The sequence below is a fragment of the Kryptolebias marmoratus genome, linkage group LG14 (genome assembly GCF_001649575.2).
Source record: "Kryptolebias marmoratus isolate JLee-2015 linkage group LG14, ASM164957v2, whole genome shotgun sequence".
NCBI classification, from domain to species: Eukaryota; Metazoa; Chordata; class Actinopteri; order Cyprinodontiformes; family Rivulidae; genus Kryptolebias; species Kryptolebias marmoratus.
In genome coordinates, this window is record NC_051443.1 from 9,190,835 (window position 1) to 9,215,650 (window position 24,816).

Consider the following 24,816-nt stretch of genomic DNA (forward strand, 5'->3'; position numbering starts at 1 on the left):
CTAGCGGTTTAAAACTACAACTCCCAGCGTCCAGCGCGAGGCAGAACGTGACTTACGCGTGTGTGTGTGCACCGCTCACCAACCATGGCGTTGACCAGTCCTGTGTGACAGGCAGGCCAGCATCACAAAACATCTCCGGACCGACGCGTCTGCGCACAGTATTCTGCTGCCAGCGACGCCGGGGCGACTAATAAAGATGGGCTCACGAATCAAGTAAGAATGTTTTGCCGCCATGTTTTTGTTTCGGCGAGGCCGTCCGCCGCAGGACCGCTGCTGTGTGCTAGCTTTGATGTTCTGAGTCACTGTGAAAGATAAGAGTCCAAGGAGGCCCTGACTTGTTGCGACACCCGCCGGACTATAAACACTCCCCGGGGCTTCTCGACCCACAGAAAACCAGCTTAAAACACCGGGTCTTAGAGGTTTGCGGTCACCCAAAACGTCTTAGTGCGGCACTACACCACAGAAAGAAGCAGAGATAAGCAGCGGATGTGCTGATAATGTAAACATACCGACTGTGACATGCTTTTTTTCCTAAACCAGACGGTGGTCTTCAGTTCTGAGCTGCTGAATAAAAATGAATTTCTACGTTTAAACAGCTGAATAATCATCATCATCATCCTCTGTTATCATAGAAACGTTGTTATTTTTAAGATTTGACAATCCGGTGATAACTGTGTCCTTGATGAAATCTGTAACCCCACAATGAGTCAACACAGACCGACAGGAAAAGGTCCAATTCATTGTTTCTGACAGGAAAATTGCACAAGTCCGTTTGTCAAATCATAGTCAGTCAGCAGGGGTTATTCTGGAGCTCCTGCTCTGGTGAAGGAATAGGAAGTGAATAGTGAAATATTTGCAAAAATCAGCTTGGATATCTTTGTCTAAGTCAGCGCTCATATATTTAAGAGAGAGTTTGAGCGTCTAACAGCCTTCTCGCTATTAAAGTTGGACTTAAAAAATCTGTCAGATTCACCAAAAAAAATAGAACAAATAAGTTAAACACCCAGAAGGAGTGGTCTGATTTGGAGGCAGTTTGGCACACGTGCAGACCAGAGGGTGGGTGTATGGGAACGACTCGATTTGCGAGGAGTGGTGGCGTTATCGGGAGCATCACGCAGTCAAAACAGCGAGTGAAGGTCATCAGACACCAGAAGGAGCCTGGCAGATTCAACAGACAGCGTTAGCAGCAAGCGATGGAGTTTGATAAGACTCACAAAATAGGCCTGGCATTCATATTGTGTAGCTGCTCTTGAGGTGTGCTGATGTCACAGTGGATCAGTGGGTATGTGAGGACACCCACACACACTGTGAAGGGTTGCCCAAGGGGGAGGGGGGATTGTCATGATGTGGCCCAAGCATTGCATAACCCCAGGACATTTGCACCAGCCATCGGGACACTGGTGTTGGTTTCTTCAATGTTATCCTGCGCTGTGTCTTGACACGTGGCATCATTTGGTGTATGGGTTCATCGGTTTGTTCAGGTAACACCAGAGCATAGACGGATTCATTTGGAGTGGCATGGGCTGATGATGAGTATCACGTTCAGTAATGACCATCGTGTGGTTGTGGAGAGACCCACCAGCGTTACTCCTGGCATCGTGGTAAGGAGAGCCAAAAAGGAGGTGTGACTTGAGGATAACTCGTAGTGATGTGAGGGATCCTGACAGAGCAGCACAATGTCAGTGATAGCCTTCATCTGTGCGTCTTACCCCTCCAGACAGCACTTTCAACAAGACAATGCCTGTCCACAGTCTATGGACTTTGGTGTTTGCACAATGGAACGTGTGTAAGATCAGCTTGGAGCTTCAGATCCGACCCAGGGCTGATCTGCTGGATCTCGAGGATCAGTTAAAACAGCGCAGGACAGAGTCGTCACAGGAGGCCATACAGTGGCTAAATAACTCCGCTCCACAAGTGAATGCTGCTTGTATCTAAGCCCAGGGGAGCGCCACACCCCGCTGACACGGGACCAGCAGGGAGTTTGTACTGCCAACTCCTTTCACCATTTCATCTGATGTTGGAACCATTGCAAACGGTCACATAACCTTTCAACGGGTGCAGTTTCATTTCAGTTCCACCACTCCACTTGTGCACTTTTTTATTATTTTGTTTCTTTGGACTTTGACTTCTGTTCACGCGTTACAAAGTAAGCCCTCAGACCATTAGTGCGAAAAGAGAAAAAAGAGTTAGTAATTAAATTATTAGGATTAGTAAGAAATTAACAATTAGTATGTGAATGAGTGACTTAAACATGTTGGTGTCTGACTCAGAGCGGCTGCTAGAGGAAAAACCTAGAGGACAAATGTGTCTTCTTCATGTAGTCAAACTCTAGTGCACCTGTTCAGTGGAAAAATAAACTCACAGTATACAGTTTCTTTATTTAAGGCTTTTCAGTGGTCAGAAATGACCTCTCGTGGAAATACTTAGTGATGTAGATGTACGCATGGAATAAACCCAGTCTTTTAGTTTTTCTGGGAGCAGACACCAAGTTACCACTACATCCACAAAGTTGTCTTTGATTGTTGCCTAACTGTAAGCTGCCTGATGAAGCAAAGGAAGAAATATAGGTTCATGTGCAGGTTTTAATCAGACTGAAGGGTAAGATTTGGAACAGGTTATAGATTCTTCTTCTTTCAGCTGTTCCCTTTTCAGGGGTCTCCACAGCGAGTCATCCTCCACCATCTAACTCTGTCTTCTGTGTCCTCTGTCCTCACTCCAACTCCCTCCATGTCCTCTCTAACTGCATCCATATGTCTCCTCTCTGTCTTTTTCCTGGCAGCTGCATCTTTAACATCCTTTCACCAATATACCCACTGTCCCTCCTCTGCACATGTCCAAACCATCTCAGTCTGGCCTCTCTAACTTTATCTCCCAGTCCTTCAACCTGTGCTGTACCTCTGATGACCTCATTCCTAATCCTGTCCATCCTTGTCCCTCCTGAGGAGAACCTCAACATCTTCAGCTCTGCCACTTCCTGTTCTGTCTCCTGTCTTTTTGTCTCCAAACCAAACAACATAGCTGCTCTCACCACTGTCCTGTAAACCTTTCCTTTGACCTTTGCTGCCACTCTTTTGTCACAAATCACTCCTGAAACTTTCATCCACTCTATCCTGCCTGGACTCTATTCTTCACCTCTTTACCACACTCCCTGTTTTCCTGGACAGTCGACCCTAAGTACCTGAAGTCCTGTACCTTTGTGACCTCTGTTATAGATCACATGTTTAATAGATTAAAAGCTGAGAAAATGTTAGTAAATAAAGCATCATAAATGCAGTGCACCAACTGCCCTTAAGATCATGATAGTTTTATTTTATCTTAGTTATTTGATTTCAATGTGGAACTTTTAAATTGGTTACAATATAAGCATTCAATACTCAGTTGCTGTTGTAATAATAAGTGTAGTATTTGTGTTTTTAAGTAAAATAATAAGACTGAGTTATATTTAATCATCATACCTGTATGTATCCAGAATATACTGTCATCATGGCTGTCCTTCAGCGTGGTTCTGGTTCCTTTATGCAAATAGTTATCTGTGTGTTTCTGCCACTTCAGGACAAGAAATCTAACAATCTGAGGTGTGTGAGCTACCTCTGCTCATCCTAGTGCTGGTTCTTGTTTAAGTCTTTGTTCCTCTTTGATAGAAAAATTGCTCGCTGTCGTCGTGGTTGAAGCTCACGTCCAAGCAAACAAGAGTCGTTAAATTTCCAAAATGTTTTTCGACTGGCTGTGTTCGAGTCCGTTTGTGATAAGAGGAGGCTCAGAGTCCTTCACTCTGCTGAGGAGGATAACAACACAAACAGATACCTACATTCAACCATAAATAAGCTTATTTGATGCTGATTGTTTTTCTGTAAAAGCCAAAAAACGGGGGTGGTCTTAAAGCCATTTCTTATCTTCTATTCCAGGGAGAGTCCTGAATCCACGTTTGAGGTGTATATGGAGGTGGCCCACATCGGCAAGCACAGCTCTGGTAAGTTTAAGAAGACCAAAATCATCCCAAATTGCAGACAGTTTTATTTCCACAATGTCATAAAAATGTATACGAAAGGAACTTGTTTGAATTTATTTTTAAAGAAAAGAGAAAACTTGCTTGGAGGGCTGCTCCGATCAGTTCTCATATAAGGGTTTTCTGAAGGTCATATTTGGTTTTCATGTATCCAGTAATGGTGTGATGATTCAAATACACCTTTCTGGTGGATTTTAAAAAGCATTTATACAAAATGGGGAAAATACGATCAAGCTTAAATGCACTGAACTTTATTTTGAACAAGGGATCTGCACTAATAAGCTTTTACTTCCTCCCTCTGTGGCCTAGTTTTACATTTACATTTAAAATCGCATTAAAGATCCTGTACAAGTTCATTTAGAGCATGATTAGACAAAACTCCTTCGGTGCTCAGCTGCTACGAACGCTTTTCACACAGTTTTACTTCTTTTGGCGTGAGACATTTCACCGAACAGCCTGACTTCTGTAAGGCCTGTAAGAGGGGTCTCTGTTATCAGAGATTACAGGACAGAACCGCTCAGAGCAATCTGCATCAAGATGCTGATGTTTGAAAGATAAATGTTATAAAATGTAAGCTTCAGCTCATGCCAGTGAGGACATTTTTTTTCTTCTTCTACCTCAGTGTGCGGTTAATTTCCTGGATACCGAGGAGAGACTGTCAGCAGTATTTCTAAGAATTCCTTCCTGTTGGTGTCTCGAGTCTGACATCATTTCCCGCCTTCTCTTAAGGAGGCCATATATATCCATCTTAGTTTGCGACACTTTTGAATTTGGTAAAGCATGCTCGTTTAGGTTTATCCCTCGTTGTGCACAGAGCCTCGGACCAAACGGGTCTTGGTGGGAAAAAGTTTCCTCCCCAGGTTGAGTTTTGACTCACTGACTTGTGTTGCCTCTTCTTGCAGGATCGAACATACAGAGGCAGTTCCCTGAAGATTACCCAGACCAGGTCTGAAACACAGAAACACACCACGCTCCGTTCATTGTGTCTGTACGCACAATCAAACCTCTTTTTGTTTATTCTTTTTCTTATATATTTAGCAAAAACATGAGTTGTAATAATGCACATATCAGAAATACTAGGGATATTGCTCTTTTTTTTCACCCGTTCCTTCATGTCTACTCTGACTCTGTTCACCTTTGTACAAAGCAACAGTCGTAGTATTTGTACGTAATTCTCCCTCCTCCGTCACAGGAAACCCTTGTTACTGTGCCAAAGTTCTGCTTCCCCTTCAGCGTGGACTGGTATGCTCACACACACACTCACACACAAGCTTTTTAAACACGTGATCTTACGTCAGTGACACTAAATTAAAAACTTAAAACATGTTTTAATGTAGTACCCTCCAGAAATGTTAGGATTAAAGTGGATTTTTATGGTTTTATCGTTAACTTAAAATGAAATCAGAAGGTGAGTTTCAACTAAAAGGCACAATCGTCATCTTTATTTCCCTCTGCCATGAAAGGCGGATCGTGTAATAACCCGAGTATGCATTTGTTTGTCTGTTAGCAAAATATCACACAAACAACAGGACAGATTTTGATGAAACTTTCAGAAAGTAATCATCAGATGTACATCTACAACTGATTACCTGTTCGTGTCAACCCGATTCAAGCTGATCAACCTTAGCAAACACATAAATATTTATGACTCTGTCAGCTTTGCAGATATTAACCTAAAATTTAGCGTGGTAGTAGCTGAAAGTCATCCCTAACACCTACTGTGAACACTAACCTAATGTTCAGGATCTTAACAAACATGGAATTCTAAGTTTTACTCTGACTTATATTTCTTTGCAGACATTTAATTTTTACTATAGATTAATTTCTTCATTTCAAGCTTGCAAGACATTTTTAAAAATAGTGGATTAGATCATCTTTTAGGTATTAATGATGCCCTGGAAGAGATTTGCAGATTGTGTCTTTTACAGCACATACAGCATGAAATGATTCAAGAAATCTGAATACATTTTAAAGCACAAACAGCAAGAGCCAAGTCAGTCTTCAGCTGTCAGTATTTAATATCTAAAGTCACTAAAACATCAAAACTAGTCGTATTGTTGACCTACTGTACGAGGAGCGCTCAGAGTGGTTGGTTGTTAGCTAATCTGAGCAGAAATCTAAATTCTGATGGGAAGGAGGCAGCAGGAATCTGAACAAACCTGCAGAGAACTTGAGATGCTTCAGCTTTTTTATTTGATTATGCCTTGTTGTATTGAATTAAATATGGAGTTTTTTTTTATTTTTTATCTTATTGTTCCCATTTGCTTAGGCTTGACTGGTGAAAACTCCTGTTAATGTCTCTTGTTTCTGCATACGTGTCTTTATACAAAGCTCCTCGTATTGTCCCGCAGTAGTTGACCCTTTTTGTCCTTCCTTCCCTGCCTGCTGAACCACTCTCCCCCTGCAGCCAGACGGTCAACCAGGTCGGCCAGAACTTCACCTTTGTGCTCACAGACATCGAGAGCAAACAGAGATTCGGCTTCTGTCGCCTCTCCTCGGGCGCGCACACCTGCTACTGCATTCTCAGGTGAGCCTCTGTTTGGGCGTTCAGTCACTGCTGCCGCTTTTAAAGTGTGAAGCCATCAGCCCCAAAGGGTTTGTATTCAGCAGTTTTGTTTTGTAGGAAAATAATCACAATTGTGACACAGAACTAGATAAAGTAATATCAATGATGATTTACCTTTCCTGATCAAATAAAGGAAACAGTTCTGTAGTCATGAACCCCAAAACTTCCCTTTTAGTATTTGGTTGCACCTCCTCTGCCTTTCTGACAGCTTAATTCCTCTGAGGCAGGAACCTGAGAAACTTATCTTTTTCATATTACAGATCAGTTTAGCTGCATAGAGCCTCACCACAGAGGATTTTTTTTTTTTTCAATTTCCATATCAAGGTTCAGAGAGGTTGATGTGGATTTCCTGATCAACAGTTTGAACACTGTTCTGCTCTGTGGCATGATTACTTATCATCCTGAAAATGACTTCATCATGGGCGGACCTGCTTTTATTGATGAAAGGAGAAAATGTCCACCTGGGCATTTCCTCTTGAAGGTAACAGCCAGGGTGGTGGAGAGTGTCCTGATATTTTCCATCACAGTCTGGTATGGAAACTGCTCTGAGGCTGACAGGAAGGGTGCAAAAAGTGATTAGATCAGCTCCTAAAATGACTTGCGCTTCATTTTGCACCAGCAGATGCAGAATCAGAGCAAAGAACAAAATAATCTTCCCTCAGGCAGGATCTAACTGAGCTGCTACTCTTCGGGGCTACTTTTGCTGCGTTTTGAACAGCTGCACTTTTGAAATGAGGATCGGCAGATTTGGACAAGTTTTTAAAGAACAGTTTTGTTATTGGCGAGGGTTTTAGACCTGCACATTCAGGGCTGCAGCCTTTAATGTTTTCTGTCCTAGGGGGGCTCCCGTACAGGTGTCAAAATGCAGCTGTAGAATTTACAGAAACTAAAATGAAACGGGTTTGAGGCGCCCAGGACATCTGTGGCTATTTTGTACCAAACTACGGTTCAAGCATCTTCTTGTCTAACATAGATTTGTCACTGAATATCACTTTTATACAATCATCCCCCCAGGCTGCGACTGCTTCTCTTCAGCCCTCTTGTTCTGTTGAGCTGTTATTAGCGGGGTTTTTTCTGCATAAAATCCATTTCTGTGAGCGATTCCTCTCAGCTCGCTCACAGACACCGACTCAAGTTTCTGCCCATTTGTCCGTCTCTTTAGTTGTGCTTCCTCGCCCTTACCTTTTAGTTTCTCTTTGACATCATTTCCTGTTTTGTTTAGACCTGCTCCAGATTTTAAACCCACCTATGTGTTTCGCCGCCGTCTGCGCTGAGTGACCTTGTTGAGGCCACAGTTACAAATGACTGACTCTTGTTGGGCTGATGCTTCCTGTAAACCAGTCAGGTGGAAATGTCTGCAAACACAGATGTTTTCTGTGTGTTTAGACTTGAACACGTGTGTGTGTGTTAGAAATGAAAATTACAAAAGGATTTTAAAACGTTAATAACTCTGAGTTTCATTTGGCAAAACGTTAATTGGAAAATAAAATCGTTTTGTATCATATCTGGAATATGTTTTGGATTTTTTTCCTTCAAAACAACCAGTTGTATATTATATATTTCACATTTATGTGTTTTCTTACTGAGTTTAGAGCAGAAGACAGTTTTCAAAATAGCTGAAAACAAAAAAGCCCTAAAACTTTTTCTCTGACCCTGAAGGTACAGTGTAAATATTGTTTGGGTAAAAACACAAATTCTGTTTCCGTGTCCTCCAGCTATCTGCCCTGGTTTGAAGTCTTCTACAAGCTGCTGAATATCCTTGCAGATTATACAGTCAAAGGCCAGGTGAGTAATAACAGGCGACTCCTTCTGCTGTAAACTGTTTTATTAGTTTGTGTTTGCAAGATCAATCACTGCTTTCCCTAAAAGCTTCAAACAAACCTTGTTTTTATTCCTGGTCTTTATTAATGTCAACATTAGTTCATGAAAAACATGTCTGTGATATTTGGACACGTTTTCTTGACTGTGTGCTAATTCTTGTGCAGACTCTTCAGCTAAATTTGGGCCTCTTTGACATATTAAAAAATGTGTATTTTAATGGCCGTTGCATGAATTCAGATTGCTGTAATGTTTCAGGAAAGCCAGTGGCAGGAGCTCCTGGTGTCACTACATACACTCCCCATCCCCGAGCCCGGAGTCCCCGTTCACCTTGGAGTGGTGAGGCCAACTTTATCGCACGCAGCTGAACCCACATTTAAGCTAGAAACCCTCGTTTGTTCTCCACATGTCGAAAACATCACAGCTGCTGAACATTTGTAGGACATTTAAGTCATGTGCTGTTTGTTCTTCTGTGATCCACGCCAGCTTCACAGACCCTCTCATTTGTCTTCTCCAGCATTCCTTCTTCACTGTGCCTGACACGAGGGAACTCCCCAGCATACCTGAGAACGTGAGTGTTTTCATTGTTCATGACAGGAGTTACTCCAGGCGAGATTCAAAGGCCTCCTAGGTTTGGCCTCAAACAGCCTCGAAGCGTTCAGTCATGGAGAAAACGTCACATTTAGCTCCGAGAGGCAGAAGCGGCTGGTAGTCACGAGAGCTTTTTTTACAAACAACCTGTTTAGCTAACTGAGATGTCTCTTTTCCAACTCATAAGGCTGTTTGATGGATATTTTTAACTAAAGGAACAAACAATAATCCTAAACTCGAGTTTCAAAATACGTCAGAATTTGAGTATAAATGTAGAAACACCAGTTAATGCATTTTATTTTAGAGAAAAAAAGAAAGAGTTGGCGTTAGCTCTGAAGCTGACACGAACATGTCAGCAATAAATGAAATCTGCCTGAATCGACGTCACTGATTCTGTGAACATGTGGACCAAAAACAAGCTTGTTGATCATCGAGCTGTTCTTCAACACTTTAATGCTGAAATCTTACAGTCAACCCTAAAATATTTTGTTCTTGGAACCAAAGTAGATGTGAGATTCTTACTGAAAGATGGAGTTTTTTTCAGTTTCTTTACCACCGTGACGACCTCTCCTGCTTATTTTTTTCTCTTCCTTTGTTTTCCCTTTGCAGAGAAACCTAACAGAGTACTTTGTAGCCGTAGATGTCAATAACATGCTTCATCTGTACGCTAGCATGCTTTATGAACGTCGAATCCTCATCTGCTGTAGCAAACTAAGCACTGTAAGTAGACTCCACTTCCTGTTTCCTCTCCTTTTGGCAGCTCTGTATGATTCTAGTCTCTTGGAAAAAATTTTTTGTGTTTTTGAATTTCACAGAACTTTTTGTACAAGATGTACAGCATTCATTTTGAAACTCCAATTTTTTCTTTTTCTATCCTCTTCTACAATTTTATATATTAAGAAAACGACAACAAAATGGTGTAAAACAACTAAGAAATGCGTAACTAAAACAGATTATTGTTCTGTGATTGACTGATCACATTTTACTATACAGCAACCACAGCAGGTCCAGTCAGCTCTAAAACAACCAGAACAAACTTTGAAGTAAAGAAAACCCACCATAGAGTGTGCAGCTAAACCACTGATTTATAAACGTCAGACATTTCTCAGTATTAAAACTTTTAACCGGGGGAAAAGATAAAATAAAACTGTAGGCTGTCTGTATTCCCAGAGACGGATGTTTAAACATCTTAAATTAGGCTTCATCAGAAATGTTTAGGTTTTGTTTGGTTTTTTGGGTTTTTTTTTTAATCTTAGCTGTTTATGTAAAATCATGTCAGTCAAAAAGGTGAGGTCTGGAGAAAATGAATCACTACAGCAGCTTTAGTAGAGATTTTTTTTATAATAATGCGTGACGTTTTGAAAAAAACTAACAAGTTTAGAACAAGTTTGGTTTTTAGTTGAAACCCCACATTTTAAGTGACTAAAACCTCAGAGCTCTTTCTCTTTGTGGCACATTGCAGTGTTTTTTATCTTATTGTTGAGCTGTACAAACATACAAAAATGTTAATTCAAATAAATTTACCTGCTGACTGTCAAAATATACTAATTGTATACAGCAGGGGTAGGCAACCCTGGTCCTCGAGGGCCTCTATCCTGCATGTTTTCCTTGTTTCTCTGCTCCAACACACCTGATTCAGTGGTTAAATTACCTCTTCATGTTCTGCTGAAGCCTGTTAATCACTCATTGAGTTAAATCAGGTGTATTGGAGCAGAGGAACAAGTAAAACATGCAGGATGGTGGCCCTCGAGGACCAGGGTTTCCCACCCCTGCTGTACAAGATCACTGAACATTCCATCTGTGGGATTTAGTGCCATCTAGTGGCAACATTTCAGATTGTAGCTAAATGTGTCTCTCCCGACAAAAAGGCAGAGTTGGACTTCTCTCTGTCTTTTCTGGGCTGCTGTAGGAACTTGGTGGACCCTAATTAATGTGTTCATCCCTAAATATGTCTTATTTGCTCCAAAGTTTTACAGTTATCACTTTTCTTTTCTTCTACATTTACTGAATCATAATTTATAGGTCGTAGTGATAAAGTAGCGATCATTACTCGTCATTTATGGTCTTTATCATGGAAACAACAACCCTGTGTGAGATTCTGTCTGTGTTAAAAACAGAATGTGTAAAACAACTTAAAGTAGTATTTAAGCCTGTATTTTAGACAAAACTTTATTGTATGACACATGCTGAGGTTATTTACCAGTTTGTACTATTTTCTCCTCATTTATTCCCGTTTATTATAATGAAGTATAATTAGAATTTCTTGTGGAATTTCAGTCTGAATGCCTGGTGAAATAAGCACGTCTACAGAGCAGTGCTGAGGCTTCACACGTTGTCTTTGTTTTGACATTTGTCCTCAGTTAACTGCTTGCATCCACGGGTCTGCAGCCATGTTGTACCCGATGCACTGGCAACACGTTTACATTCCTGTCCTTCCTCAGCATCTTCTGGATTACTGCTGGTGAGTGTTTCCAGTCAGTCAAACGCTCCTCTCCGGCACACTTTCTGCGCCGCACACGCTGCGTTCAGATGCAATAACCCAAACATTTTCCTGCTTGTTTTTTCCTCCCTCAGTGCCCCGATGCCCTACCTCATTGGAGTACATTCCAGCCTGATGGAGGTAGGTTTTATATAACTTTGAGGCACACAAGAATGAGAGAATTTTGAACTTTAAGCTTTAAATTTAGGTAATTGCTTTTGCACCTTCCTGCTTTTATACTGAAACGTTCAGGGATTTATTGTGTGTCCTTAAGTTAATTGTTACTAAACATGATGTTATGAATGTTGCTTGTAGAAAGTTCGAGGGATGGCTCTGGATGATGTGGTGGTCCTAAATGTGGACACAAACACTCTGGAAACCCCGTATGACGACCTCCAAAGCCTGCCCAACGATGTGGTGAGCAGCCGCTGGCTGTTCAGCGTTTAGTTATTAGATCAAAGTGAAGCCGTTGTCCTTACGTAGATGTATCCTAACGTGTGTGACTTCATGTCCCGCAGGTTTCGTCTTTAAAAGGCCGTCTGAAGAAGGTTTCGACAACGACTGGCGACGGTGTGGCTTGGGCCTTCCTCAAGAGTCAGGCAGCTCTGTTCGGCAGCTACAGGAACGCTCTGCAGATCGAAGCGGTCAGTTTGTGATCCCGACCGCAACATGACGGCTGTAGGGAGGAGAAAAGTGGCAGAACATCCTCCGTACTCCTCCAGACTAAACTTACAACTCATTTGTTTGAATTCTTCTATAAAAAGAGGCCCAACTATTGTTTATCTTGGGTATAAAGGACAAATTTCTCTTCTCACATGTTGCAGCAAATTAAAGCTATGCCAGATAAAAGCAACTTGGTGTTGGATTGTAAGAAAAGTAGATGCTTTCGTCACTTACCATCTGCTTGTGATTTTTATTTTTTTTTTCTTGGCTTTTTGGATTTGAGATAATTGTTGTTTGCTCCGCAGCAAGATGAAAAACCCAGTTTGTAACGGTTGTCTGAATTTTCGGAAGAAGTTCGTCGCACGTGAAAACGATTTGAATGAGCTCAAATTCCAGTCTGCAGGACTGTGAGCATTAAATGCTGGAAGTGTTGTAACCGTGTTCTGTTTCGTTTCACGTTAGGAAGAACCAATAACGTTCAATGAGGACACTTTCCTCAATCATCGCTCCAGTGCCATGAGGCAGTTTCTTCAGAACGCTATTCAGCTGCAGCTCTTCAAACAGGTACACACACACACACACACACACACACAGCTGCTGACCTGTGTGCCTTTGGACACTCTAAAGTGGGGTTCTGTGGAAAAAGTTAAACAGCTCTTTGAACAATCCTAGTTTTGAAAAACAGCGTTTAAGTCTGACCGGATTGACGAGCTAACGTCTAGTCTGAGCTCTGCTAAGAGCAAAGTGGATTGCTGAGGTCTCCATTCTCAAATGTATAACAGCAGTCTATTTCATATCACACAGGGACGTCCTGCGAGAATGTCTTAATATTTTGGTGGTGTAAAGGTTTAAATAATGTTGTTTGCTTGAACTGCTATGAAATTTTGAAGACGGGGGTTGTTTGAAGGCAGCAGAACTGTGGAAGTGGGCTCGCTCGTCAGTACAGCGCACAGAAAACTAATGATGGTCGTGCCATAGGTGCCTCCAGGCAGCACCAAATGTGCTACAACTAACTGTCGCTGCCTGCAAAAACCCTTAGATTTCATGTAAATAACCGTGTGATGCAAACTTGACTGTGGCGTGAGGGACTGTGAGATGGCATTCCTGAGAACGCTGGATATTCGAGCTGCGTTCAGACCAGCCCTTAGCTTGTCAGTCCGTTCAGACTTAGACTTCATTTCTCACAGCTACCTACAACAGAGAAGATACTAATTGTTCATAATCTTTCCAAAAAAGCTCACTACAAGACATCTGAACTATCCCTTTAACCATCTATCTAACCTTTGACAGCTAAAATTTGTTTTTCTTTGTTTCCAAATGCAGTTTATTGACGGTCGCTTGGACCTGCTGAACTCAGGACAGGGTTTCAATGACATCTTTGAGGAGGAGATCAGTATGGGCGAATATGCAGGTGAGACTATTAAAGTGACACGACTTCTCATTGTTTGTTTGTTTGTTTCTGTTCATTATTTGTGTCTTAACTCCCAGTGATAGAGGTAAGTAATTTATACACAAGTGAACCCAAAGTTTGAACCTAAAAACACGTCTTCAGACCCTGCAGTATTTAACAAAAGTGCCTTCTCAGCAGAATGAGGGAAAAGTACTACGGTCCCCGTCAACGCCACTACAGAGAGTTTTAGGATGGAGAGTTTCTGAGTTAGCGCCTCCTGTTCACAAACAGAGTTTTTGGTAGAAAAAAAAAGAAAGATATTTTTAAAAATGCTTTCTAAAATGGAGATTTTGTAGAAATCTTTGTTTTTAGTGTTTCTGTGTAAGGATGAGAAATCAAGCTTTTCAGAAACAATGACCAAGCAGTTGAGCCGTAAACAGTAAAGCTGTTCTGATCGGTTTTCAGCGCATGTCCGGCTTCATCCTGATCCTTCTGCTGTTAAACTTTGGTTCGTGCTGAATCGGGTAATAACTGAGACAATGGGAATACCGTCTTTGATACCAAGCAAAATACAAGTTTTTGGAGAATCCTTAGCCAAGCTAAGAATATTCTTTGTGTTTTGATATGTCGTTAATGTGGATGTTCTCGCCATCTAGTGGCCTGATATGGGAATTACAATGTTTTTGTTGAAACGTGTGGAAAAAATTAGTTTAAAACAAAATCTGGAGCAGTGTAGACGGGGCCCAACTTTACAGTTTTTTAAAGCTGCCGACTTTGTGTTAATGAGGTGAAACTGCTCTTTAAAATTCATCCAGGAGGTGCAGATGTCAGCCGACAAAATTCATCACAACTCCACTCCTAAAAGAGGAAATTATGTAGCCAACATGCAAGTTGTCTATAAATGTGACTTCGTTAGTAGGATGCATAAAGTCAGACATCAGGACCGCTCTCTGCTGGCTCAGTGATCATCATTATTAACTGATTTTTATAAATTTTCTTCAAGATTTAACCACTGAACAAACATCCTCCAGTAGGAGTGACTTTGTTGCTTGTTTGCCAGCAGTTGTACGGAACATGCTAACAATTCATCTGTTGACTTTGCCCCCACAGGCAGTGACAAGACCTACCATCAGTGGCTGCTCACCGTGAAGGTGAGATATCCAAATGGTGAAACCAAAAAATACAATGTTTACATGAAAAGATGAGCTAAAAGAGCTGACACTCCGTGGTGTTCAGTTCAGGGGCGTGTCAGCAGCGATCGAAAAGCTGATTTTGTTTTTGTGATGGATGCTGGATTTTGACATCTGCTTTGGTTCATTGATCAGTGAAATTCAGCTTTGTTTGACCTTTTCTAAATCCCTTGTTTGCAGGCCCTGTGCTGCTAGAGTTTTAGCATTTCTATTTGAATCCATTTATCTTTTTATGCACAATGTTTTCTGTGTGCCTGTTCTTGAATATTCCAGTGTTACAAGTCGATAAAGTCCCAGTTTTTCAAAGCTTTTCACCCAGTAATGTTGCTATCAATATTTGTATCAAATTGTTGCGTGCCAGAAATATGTGCGTCTGCCTCTAATGATTGTGTTTTCTGACAGAAAGGGGGCGGGGCTATCTTCCAAACGGTGAAGACCAAGGCAAACCCAGCCATGAGGACCGTTTACAAGTTTGTAAGCATTTCTCCTGTTCAAATTTAGAACATGAGCCACGAGTTATAATACATGTAAGGTTTATTGTTTTTACTCATTTTATTTTTACTCTCTCAGTGGGAGTTGCCAGTCAGTTACACACACACACACACACACACACACACACACACACACATAAAATGACAAGGTAAAGGCAGATAAGCTTTCTACACTATCAGCCAAAGTGATACCCAATAATATTACATTACTGTCAATTACCATCAAACACAATTAGCCCTACTATCATTTAGTAGGAAGGACTTTTGGGATTTGTTGTTGACAAGCAACAAGAAATATGAGAGTGGAAATACTTTTCTTTTCTTCAACAGGCTAAGGACCATGCAAAAATGCGTATCAAGGAGGTCAGAAGCCGGTTGAAGCAGAAGGTATGTAGCTCTGTGTTGTTGACAGATGTGTGTGGATCGTTTTTGTTGTGATATTGATGAGTCTCCCTACCCGATCTCAGTTACGATATCAGGCTCCAAATCAAGATGTTTTTGAGCCTGATTGTAGCGTTTGAGTAAACCTCAGCTGTTGATCTTTAGTCTTTCAGTGGGTTCAGAAAAGGCTATTTTTACATTTTGCAATTTAATTATGTTGCAGTTTGATGCTAAAACTGTTTAAATTATTTATTTCTTTTAATATGCATTCAGTAGGTTCCCATAAGGGCAAAGTGAAAACTAAATCTTATTAAATTATGAACATTTAATTAAAATAAAACGACTCAAATATCACCGTGAGACAGGTCTTCACTGAGTCTTTTATTCAGATTCACCTGAATCCTGTTCAGTCACCCAAGCCCTGCTGCTGAACAACACCCCCACAGCATGATGCTGCCACCACCATGCCTCACTGTGGGGATGATGTTGGGCAGGTGATGAGCAGTGCCTGGTTTCCTGCAGACTGAATGTTTAAAGTCGAAGCCGAAATGTTCAGCCTTGGTGCCATCGGACAGGATTTTTACCAGAGAAGCTTGTATCTGACCTGATGTCAGCTAGGAGTCCTTCTGTAGAGATGTTTCCTTATCATTTAAATTACTATAAATTCACTTGGAAGTGTTGTTCCTAAAGAACTGAATATATGTGATCTGATGTGATATATCAGGGTTTTTATTCAAGTTAGAAAATTTAAAGAGAAACGTTTATGGGCTGTTGAGTAGTGAGAATAAAAATGAATCAGATTGAGACTTACGATATCATTTGAAACATCTTCAATTACTTGGATTTATATTTTGGAGGATGTTTTGAAAGGGGTTAACTAAGTTTATAAGTTTAAAACATTGAATTATCAGCTCTAGCCAACATTTGACTGTTCTTTGTCTTCCACGCACACATACACAAGAAAAACCCTAAACACAACCCCAACTTGCCTCTTCCACACCCTCGGGCCTCCCCAGCCTCGGCGCGCTGCCTCCCTCCCCCTTCCTTTGCAGCACCATCACTCCTTTCACCCATGTCTGCCTCCTCGTTCCCGTGTCGCCCCTCTGCAGGAGCAGTCAGAGAATGGTCTGTCCACTGCCGGCTCAGGGGTCATCGATGACGACAGCACGGAGGGGATCACCTCCTCCACTGGTTCGGTCATGAGGGAGGGCCCGCTGCGGACCTGGGACGGCCACAGACCGATCACTGTGCACTTCGGACAGGTGAGCTGAAGTGACGCTAAAGGGGAGGGTGAGGAGGTGAAGGGGCTGGGTGATTTCAACTGAATCAATCAGATTAGTAGTTTATTTAAATCGCAAAGGAAATTATATTGTTGCAGTATGTATTATTGAGGATAAATATATCTCATAAAATTTAATTTGTAGGTTTCTCCAGATAGTTTCATAAGTGTGTAATGTCTATGTGGCTTGGCAACACCTAAGCTACAGACGTCATTCCCTTTGTTCTTGTTTTGACCTTGTCAGAGATCCAAGATCTTCTGATTTATGTCCTCAGGACCTCACATTCTTTGAGTCACTTAGAGGAAGAAAAGGTCCAAACGGCCTTCTTCCTGTTCTCTTTTTGGCTCCCGCCTTACATGCGCATTGTCTCCTCCTTGACTCTTTGTGAGTTTTGGATCGCTCGCTGAGCCTTTTCGGAGCTTTTGAAAAAAACTGGCTTCCTGTGGCGGAGCCCCGACCTCTCAGCTCCTTTGTAGCGCTGGTTTCCCCACGACACACCAAGAAAACCTGACAAATAAGTGCCTCTCAGCTTCGGTAGAGTCCACATTACGTTTACCAGGACATTACGTTTGTAGATCAGAGCTCCTGCAGTCATCTGTGCACAGTGTTAGGAACACAAGTTGAATTACAGCACAGATTGTTGGGAGTAGATTTAAACATGTCAAAGGATTATCTGTGGATTTCTGTCCCTGTGGGAAACTTGAGTTAAAAACTGTTTCTGTCCCCTACATTGTTTATATGCAAACAGCTCCCTCTGTAAGGTGGTGTTTTAGTTCGTGGGGTGGGATACATCCTACCGTAGCTTTTCAAGAAATAGATTTTCAATAAAACATTTTGTAGTGGGGTTTTGTGGAAGTGTTATAAACAGTATCTTACTTGTTGTTGATAGCTCTTTGAATGGCCTCAGTTTGGAGAAATAAAGTTGAAATCTGACAGAACTGACAAGGTCATGGCTCGTCTGAAAGCTGCCGTCCAGAAAAACACTCCAATCTCCATTTCATGTCAACGCGGTTTTATAAACCTTTACATGTTTGTCAGTTTTGCATTATGTGGTTATTTACATGAAATTAGGTGTTTTTTTTTTTGTTTTTTCAGAACCGTATTTTCCAGACTATAAGGCACACTTAAAAGCCTTCAATTTTCTCAAAAAACCACAGTGCACCTTATAATCCTGAGGACCTTATATATGTAAGAAGTCGTGATGTTTTAGTACGACTTTGATAACTACAAAGCTGCACTGCTTGTAGCATTAAGGCTCAGTTATAGTCACTCAGGGCTCCGAGCACGGCGTGCGGACCTGAGCGAGCGCTGGAGGCGTTTATACTTGACGCTTACGTCGGTGCAGTATTCTTGAACTGTTGGATTATCTTTGTGATCTCTCATAGAGGGGTCATATAAATGCTGATACAGGTGAACCAGCTCTGCTAGAGCACCGAAACCGTCCATTTTGAATGGAGCGCGGTGCATACAGTCCGCGCAAAGTTACAAAAACTGGGAGGTGCAGACTATGCTCCTTATGGTCCGGTGCGCTTTATACATGACAAAAGTTTGAAAATGGATCATTCACTGACAGTGCGTCTTATAATCCAGTGCGCCCAGTAGTGAGGAAAATACAGTAGTAGTATCTAGCTGTAATACTTCTGGTGCAGCCTGGTGCAGTTCCAGCAGGAATTTCACAATATTTCTGCCAAAATAACTGCGTTCACGCAAAATCCGTGGGGATCTAAATATTTGTGGGCAGTGTTTGCGTGAACTGCTAAGAAATCTTTGAGGTTGGAGCTGATTTGACCCACTGTAAGCTCAACTGCTTTCAGACTAGCCGTTAGCTTGTCAATCCTCTCTGACTTCAACTTCATTTCTCCAAGCTGAAGTAGTTCAACGAGCTATCTACAGGTAAGATACTGACTGTTAATAACCTTCCCACAGGACACCACTTCAAAACATCCAAACAATCCTTTTAGACAAAATGATAAGGTCGCAGAACGAGACATTTTCACCGTTTCTTGACGTTCCCTCATGTCTGCAGGCTCGACCACCAATGATGTTGAAGAGACCAAGCAGCAATGTGAGTCTGGAAAGCATCTCTGACCAGTAAGCCCTTCTTTGTTATAGACACTAAATGCTTTTGTGCATGTGGAACTAGAAACATTTATGTATTTTGACAACTTCTTAATGAACTGCGGGGGCAAGAAGAAACCTCTCCAGCAGTCTTTGGATTTCTTTAAGATCAAAGTTTTTTGGAGAAAATGGATTTCTTTAAAGTAGTGAAGGATGTCAATCTGACTGTAAAGTTATGTTACACTTCAGAGTTCCTGTTCTTTTACAATATAAAGGATTTATTCTGCTTTAACACCTGTGTAGCAGTGCAACTTTATTTGACCCTGCTGTCACGCTTTGTGTTTTTACATCACAAGGTAGAAGCCAGTTGTTGTTTTCAATAAGGTCTGTGTGGTTTGAAATTTATAAACAATAGAAATGTTTAAAAAGCACTTCTTTTAACAGCATTGCTGCTTTGTGTTAATATGTTCATGCGTTCAGTTTGATGGCTGCGATTTGTTCTCAGATGGACACAGATTGGTGTGAAACGCAGGCTATGTCGTGTTGTTGTTCTCTGCAGCAGCTGGGAAAAAAAGCTGCATAATAAAGAAGTTTCCTGCAGCAGTGAAATAGATTTTATACACCAGCTAAGGATGTGAACTAACTGCACAGCTGCTTTAAGCTTCCTCACATTTTGCAGTAATTAAGTGTTTTTGAGTCAGCACTAACAGATCAGCTCCTCAGCCTTCCTTACTTTCTCCTTTCCTTTCTGTCCCTTTTTAATGCACTAATGACTGTGTGTGTATGTGTGTGATTTGTCTGTTCTCTCCTTACTTTAGTTCTATCCGTCCAACTCGTCACTATACAGTCTTTCTGTCCGAGGATTCGTCCGGAGACGAGCTGCAGTACGGCAACGACGCCATGGCTGCGTTTCCTGACAGCTTTCTTTTCTCCGTCCCTTTCGATTGGTCACCTCTGTACGCACCTCTCTGACTGCTTTTGCTGCTTTTCTGTTGTCTTTCTGTGAAAATGTGTGCTTTTTTTGTTTTTGAACGATAGTAATATGCCCAGGAAAGGGAAGATCTTGCATGATAGGTTGCTGTAACATCCTAACACTAATAATTTTAATGAACTTTGGGTGGGGGTTGAACCCAGCCTCAAGCTCCATTTTTAATAAAGCCATTCTAGAAAATTCCAGCATGGTAATAAAAGATGAAATATGTCAAAATATAGGCTTCAAGTTTAAATTCTGTCCAGTTTGTTTGGGATTAAAGCAAATTTAGACCTATGCTGACCCCTTGTGTGTTTATAGAGAATTTAATAAGACTCTGCTTGCAGGCCACAGCCGTACCGCTCCCTCAAGGAGGTGGACTTGTTAGAAGGAGATGATCCCGGTTTTGGGGCAGAGAGCCACACGGCCCCTCCCAGTCCAGTTACTGAAAAGTTCTCCAACATCAACCTGCTAGGGGACATTTTTGGCTGCCAGGACGAGCCTGACAGCCAACCAGTTACAGTGGCTAAAAGTCTGGAGGACCTGAGAACTCCCAAAGAGTCTGAGGAGCTGCAAGCCAAGTTCTCCTACCAGGTCAGAGTGTCCTTAGCTCATCTTGTCTTAGCTTTATTTCTCTTTTTACATTAGGTGTGAATGCTAACTGAGCTAACTGGTAAGAACTGTGAATCAGTGGATTAGAGGTACCTACAGCTCCATGTGGTGCCATGTTTTGTGAACCTTGAGCAAATGATTATCAATAACTCTGGGCTGATCTTTTAACATCAGATTTATTTTGTTTTTGTCCTTACAGCGAATGGATCTGAATGTCGGTGAAAACTCCCGAACGCTTCCAGGCCTCCGGCTCTCCAACCCGTACAACAAGCTGTGGAGTGCAGGCCAGGACAGATCGGTCTCGCCTGTGTGTGTGCCTCCCACCTGTGAAAGACCCCCGTCTGTCCAGCTTCCCGTCCAGGTGGAGTCCTCTTCTCCGGGCCGGGAGAGTTCCGGCACTGCCCCCGACCTTTTAGACCCTTCCAACCCTGCAAGCATTACCATTCCCCGTCCCCATGGAAGGAAGACGCCTGAGCTCGGGACCGTCCTCGCATCGCCCGCTGTCCCGTCACGCCCCAAAGCAGCAGGATTTGGTGAGGGAAGGACTACATCGGGGGGACAAGAGTTCAGGCAAGCCTTGAGCAAGACCTCTGACGGAGACTTGCTGGGGCCCACTAAGGTTGCTGAGGACAGTATGGATCTGCTAAGTCTTCTAGACCCCCTGAACAACTCGGCACAAACCAACTCCACCGCACTAACTGAGAGACTAGATATCACTGCATCGGCTGCTTGTAAACCACCACTACCACCCAGGCACTACCCTCAGAGTTTGCCTCCCTTCACACTGCCTCCACAGATATCACTAAACCCTTTTGCCCAGCCTCTGCAGCACTACTCACCCACTGTAAGTGGGAACCCCTTCAGCTTGATCTGCGGGCCTCCCCCGGGTTCCTACTTAAACACTGCCTCCCAGCCACAGTCCTTCCCAACACTACCGGGGCTCTACAGACAGCCTTCCCCTGGCAGCTCCACCCTGCCGCCCGGCCACGGCCCGGCCCAGACAGCCTTCCCCGCCTCGGCCACCCCCCTGCCCCACTCCTCCGACAGCAGCCACGCTCTCTCCAGCCTCGTAGACTCGACTTCAGTTTTTAGCACACCCATGAGTGCGCTGCCAAAGCCGCTGCAGGCACAGGCGGACAACCAAAAGGCTCAGGATCCTTTTGGGGACCTGCTGAGCTTGGCCACACCGGTTACGCCGCAGAAGAAAAAGGTGGAGGACCTGCGGAGGAAGTGGGAAACGTTTGACTGAGCCCGCACATTATATTTGCACAAAGGCGCCGCCTTTTTTCTGTCGTCACCCTGTCAGGATTTTCTATTGCTTTAAACGGTGCATCACCTCTGATACAGCCTAGATTCTGCTAATGCAACTTTGATAAAAGGTTAGACGTGTTCAAGGAGCACGACAGTTCTGCCAAAGGTGTCCTGATAATCTCTTCTGATATATCGATTTTTCTTTTTCGCGTGCCGATGAATGAAATGAAAGTAGATGACATCTGTGTGTGCTTCCAAAAACGTCTGTGCTTCAGTATGCCAGTTTTGATCACCAGACATGGTAAATCTAGTAAATCACGTAGGAGGTCCAGATAGTTAGGGTGCCACCATCGTGATAACAGCTGAGGATGGTGGTGGAGCAAGTGGCTGTGGGGTCTCAGCCCTTAGTCGTGCACCTGTACATCAGCGTGAACACTTGTTGTACAGCCTCTGTTGTGTTGCAGGGAAGTGACCACTCGTCTGTGCGTACCTACAGCTACGAGCTAACATCCGCCGACCAAGCTTTCATTAGGTCACACTAACAACTGTTTGAATGTAGCTCCTCTCAGTAGAAGTTTTTACTGTCTCAGCAAAACCCTCCGTGGTCCTACACTGGATTCAGGTTGTGTACCCATACAAAGGACACTCCGGAGAGGAAGTGACATCATCCGTTGGTCACATGACGTGTTTGATGGACCTCTTCGAAGGACAGTGTGATATAATGAGCTCAGCTTTGTGTTTGATCGTGTTTAACAAAACACTTCTGATGGTACTCGGTCCACATGGAGGAACATCTGATCTCCTGAATCTGAAATGGCTTTTAATTAGCTTTTTATGAGGTGTGTTTGTGTTCACTAAAAGCAAGTTTAGTTTTTTTCTTTACTGTCTACTTAAAGGGAAATTTTGAAGTGGTTTTATATGTAAAAGCCATTAACAATGAATATCTTACCTGTTGTAGATACCTCTTTAAACAGCCTCTGACTGGATGGACGCCAACGCCTAATCCAAATGCACCAAAGCAGGTTGCTGTTGCCTTAAAGCAGCTTCTATCTCCAAAGTTTCAGACAGTTATTTGCACAGAATTGAATGGTAAATTGCAAATAACCATAGAATTACATAAAACCATCCATGAAATGAGAAACTGAGAACAGTGAAAAGGTATATGAAAAAGTATTAGCATGAACTGTTGGGAAAGTTTGGGGATTGGAGCTGCTGTAAGATGGCAGCAGTCCATTTTGGTCTTGGTTTTAATCTGACTAGCCGTTAGCTTGTCTGTGCTGTCTCCAAACTGAGGTCATTCAAAGAGCTATCCACAACAGGTAAGATATTAATTGTTCATAACTTTGCCACAGAAACTGACTTCAGATCACAGCAGTGTACCGTGTATGGGTGGAGGTCCCTCCTCAGCGCTCCAACTCACCTGTTTTTTATAGAAGGATGATCTGAATCAGGATATTTTGTCTTTTTTTTTTTCTGCCATCCTGCCCTGAAAAAAAAATAAATAAACAAAAACACGAAGCCAGCTCTGCTTCAAGATGTCCGATGCCTACAATTTGAAGTGTTTAGTGTCCCTTCCCGTCGTTACCTTTTGTGTTTCAACATCAGCTTTAGATCATTATCCACTTTAACAAAAGCAGGCTGCGTTTTCAGAAAGATAAATGTGACGCATAACCACACGGTTTCCAATCACAGCTTTACAATGAGGTCGTATTATTGTTGCTAGCCAGCCTGCTTTGGTTTACATCCTAACGGTGTTGATGTGCTCTAGCTACAGACTGCGACGCACCTCGGTCCAGCATTTCATCCTTTGACGCTTTTGAAGTTTCTCGCTTCTTTTTTTTTTTTACTTTCCTTTTCTTTTCTTGGCCTTCATGATGATGCATCCTGTTTTGTGCTTCTTTTCTTTTACCTGTGAAAGTGCATTTCTTCTCACTGTTGTTTAAAAAGGAACGTTTTAAATAAACCCACAAGCCTACAATAAACTTAAAATTTGAAAAAGATTTCAAATGTAATTGTTTAATTAAGCATTTGGTGAATTTGAAGCACTTGGTTTGCATAGTCAGTTTGAGATGACCTTTTTGCAATTTGTGCTCTTATTATTGGCAGGAGTGGTCAGTAAAGGACATCCATTAGGTACACGTTCTTTGAATTCACAATATTTATATAAGGACTTAATAAAATGTGAAATCCAGTAAATATAAGCACAGATAAGTAATACGGTGGAGAAAAGAAGTATTGGATTGGTCTAATTAATCGGTGGCTGCGTATAAATGAATGCCTGCTAACCTTAAGCAACATTAAAATGCTATAGTCTCAACATTTAACATGCTATGGTGTAATAAGTAACTGTTTTATAGAAGGGAATTTAGATCAATTTCATCAAGCCTGTAAACATAAGGAGCCTCTAAAGGTCATGGACGTTTCCCTGTTTGAATGGGTCTTTGTTAGCGAAGGGAAGACTCCTCCTTTCTGTCTAGAGAACACATAATAGAGCGGGCCTGTTTGCACCCCTAAATAAATCCTCAAATTGTAAACACTGCGTCAGCTGGCGAAGCAGCTGCCTCATTCCTCCTTTAACGGGACAAAATACAATACGGTGAAAATAAAAGCAGAAAGAAACAAACTTTAAGTTTAGGCACCAGCTTTGATCATGGGTGCTTTAAGATTGTCAATGCTACAGAGAAGCAGCTTAAATATCACCAACTATAGACTTTTAAAGGAACATTGACTTTGAAACTAAGATATTTTTTGCCCTATAGAAGAGCCAAATGTTCCCTTTGTTTCTTTAGAACGTCGTGAACAGGTCTGTCAGTCGATATCACTCTTAAAATGTCTCTGAGCTAACTTTGATAGTTGGATTATCTAAACCTTTAGCTTCCTAACTTTTGGGCCTTGACCCAAGTCGGCTTTGAAACACCAAGGCTCCACTTGACCTGATCCAGTTTATCATCACTGGCAGGCCTGTTGTTCTGAAAATGCATAATAATCCTAATCCAGCTCTTCTGGCCAGTTAAAGATTTAAAGTTGAACTTCTTTATATTCTTGTTGGTTATTTTTTGAAATATTTTGG

The 24,816-nt window shown here is 42.1% G+C and overlaps 1 protein-coding gene across 3 annotated transcripts; it reads left to right on the forward strand.

The window, feature by feature from the left end:
• The first annotated feature begins 50 nt into the window (after nucleotides 1-50).
• On the forward strand, nucleotides 51-23,746 carry dennd1a (DENN/MADD domain containing 1A). 3 transcript variants are annotated; one of them, XM_017427490.3, is made up of 23 exons: nucleotides 51-213; nucleotides 3,906-3,970; nucleotides 4,909-4,952; nucleotides 5,199-5,248; nucleotides 6,414-6,533; nucleotides 8,288-8,357; nucleotides 8,649-8,729; nucleotides 8,908-8,961; nucleotides 9,591-9,701; nucleotides 11,342-11,442; nucleotides 11,556-11,601; nucleotides 11,776-11,877; nucleotides 11,979-12,104; nucleotides 12,586-12,687; nucleotides 13,447-13,534; nucleotides 14,624-14,664; nucleotides 15,106-15,177; nucleotides 15,525-15,581; nucleotides 16,685-16,837; nucleotides 18,882-18,946; nucleotides 19,732-19,869; nucleotides 20,231-20,477; nucleotides 20,695-23,746. In XM_017427490.3, exons 1-23 carry the CDS (start codon nucleotides 197-199, stop codon nucleotides 21,742-21,744), a joined length of 3,000 nt encoding a protein of 999 aa, XP_017282979.1. In that variant the 5' UTR covers nucleotides 51-196; the 3' UTR covers nucleotides 21,745-23,746. The 3 variants fall into 3 exon arrangements, with proteins under 3 accessions (XP_017282979.1, XP_024864163.1, XP_017282980.1); XM_017427491.3 differs by lacking the exon at nucleotides 19,732-19,869 and having other exon boundaries at nucleotides 52-213; XM_025008395.2 differs by lacking the exons at nucleotides 19,732-19,869; nucleotides 20,695-23,746 and having other exon boundaries at nucleotides 18,882-18,920; nucleotides 20,231-20,430.
• Nucleotides 23,747-24,816: the final 1,070 nt, after the last annotated feature.

Bases quoted from the DNA above. Each gene is read 5' to 3' on its own strand.
- dennd1a (XM_017427490.3), top strand. The intron at 11,878-11,978 runs GTGAGCAGCCGC...CATGTCCCGCAG, and splicing joins AAAGCCTGCCCAACGATGTG to GTTTCGTCTTTAAAAGGCCG. The intron at 12,105-12,585 runs GTCAGTTTGTGA...GTTTCACGTTAG, and splicing joins ACGCTCTGCAGATCGAAGCG to GAAGAACCAATAACGTTCAA.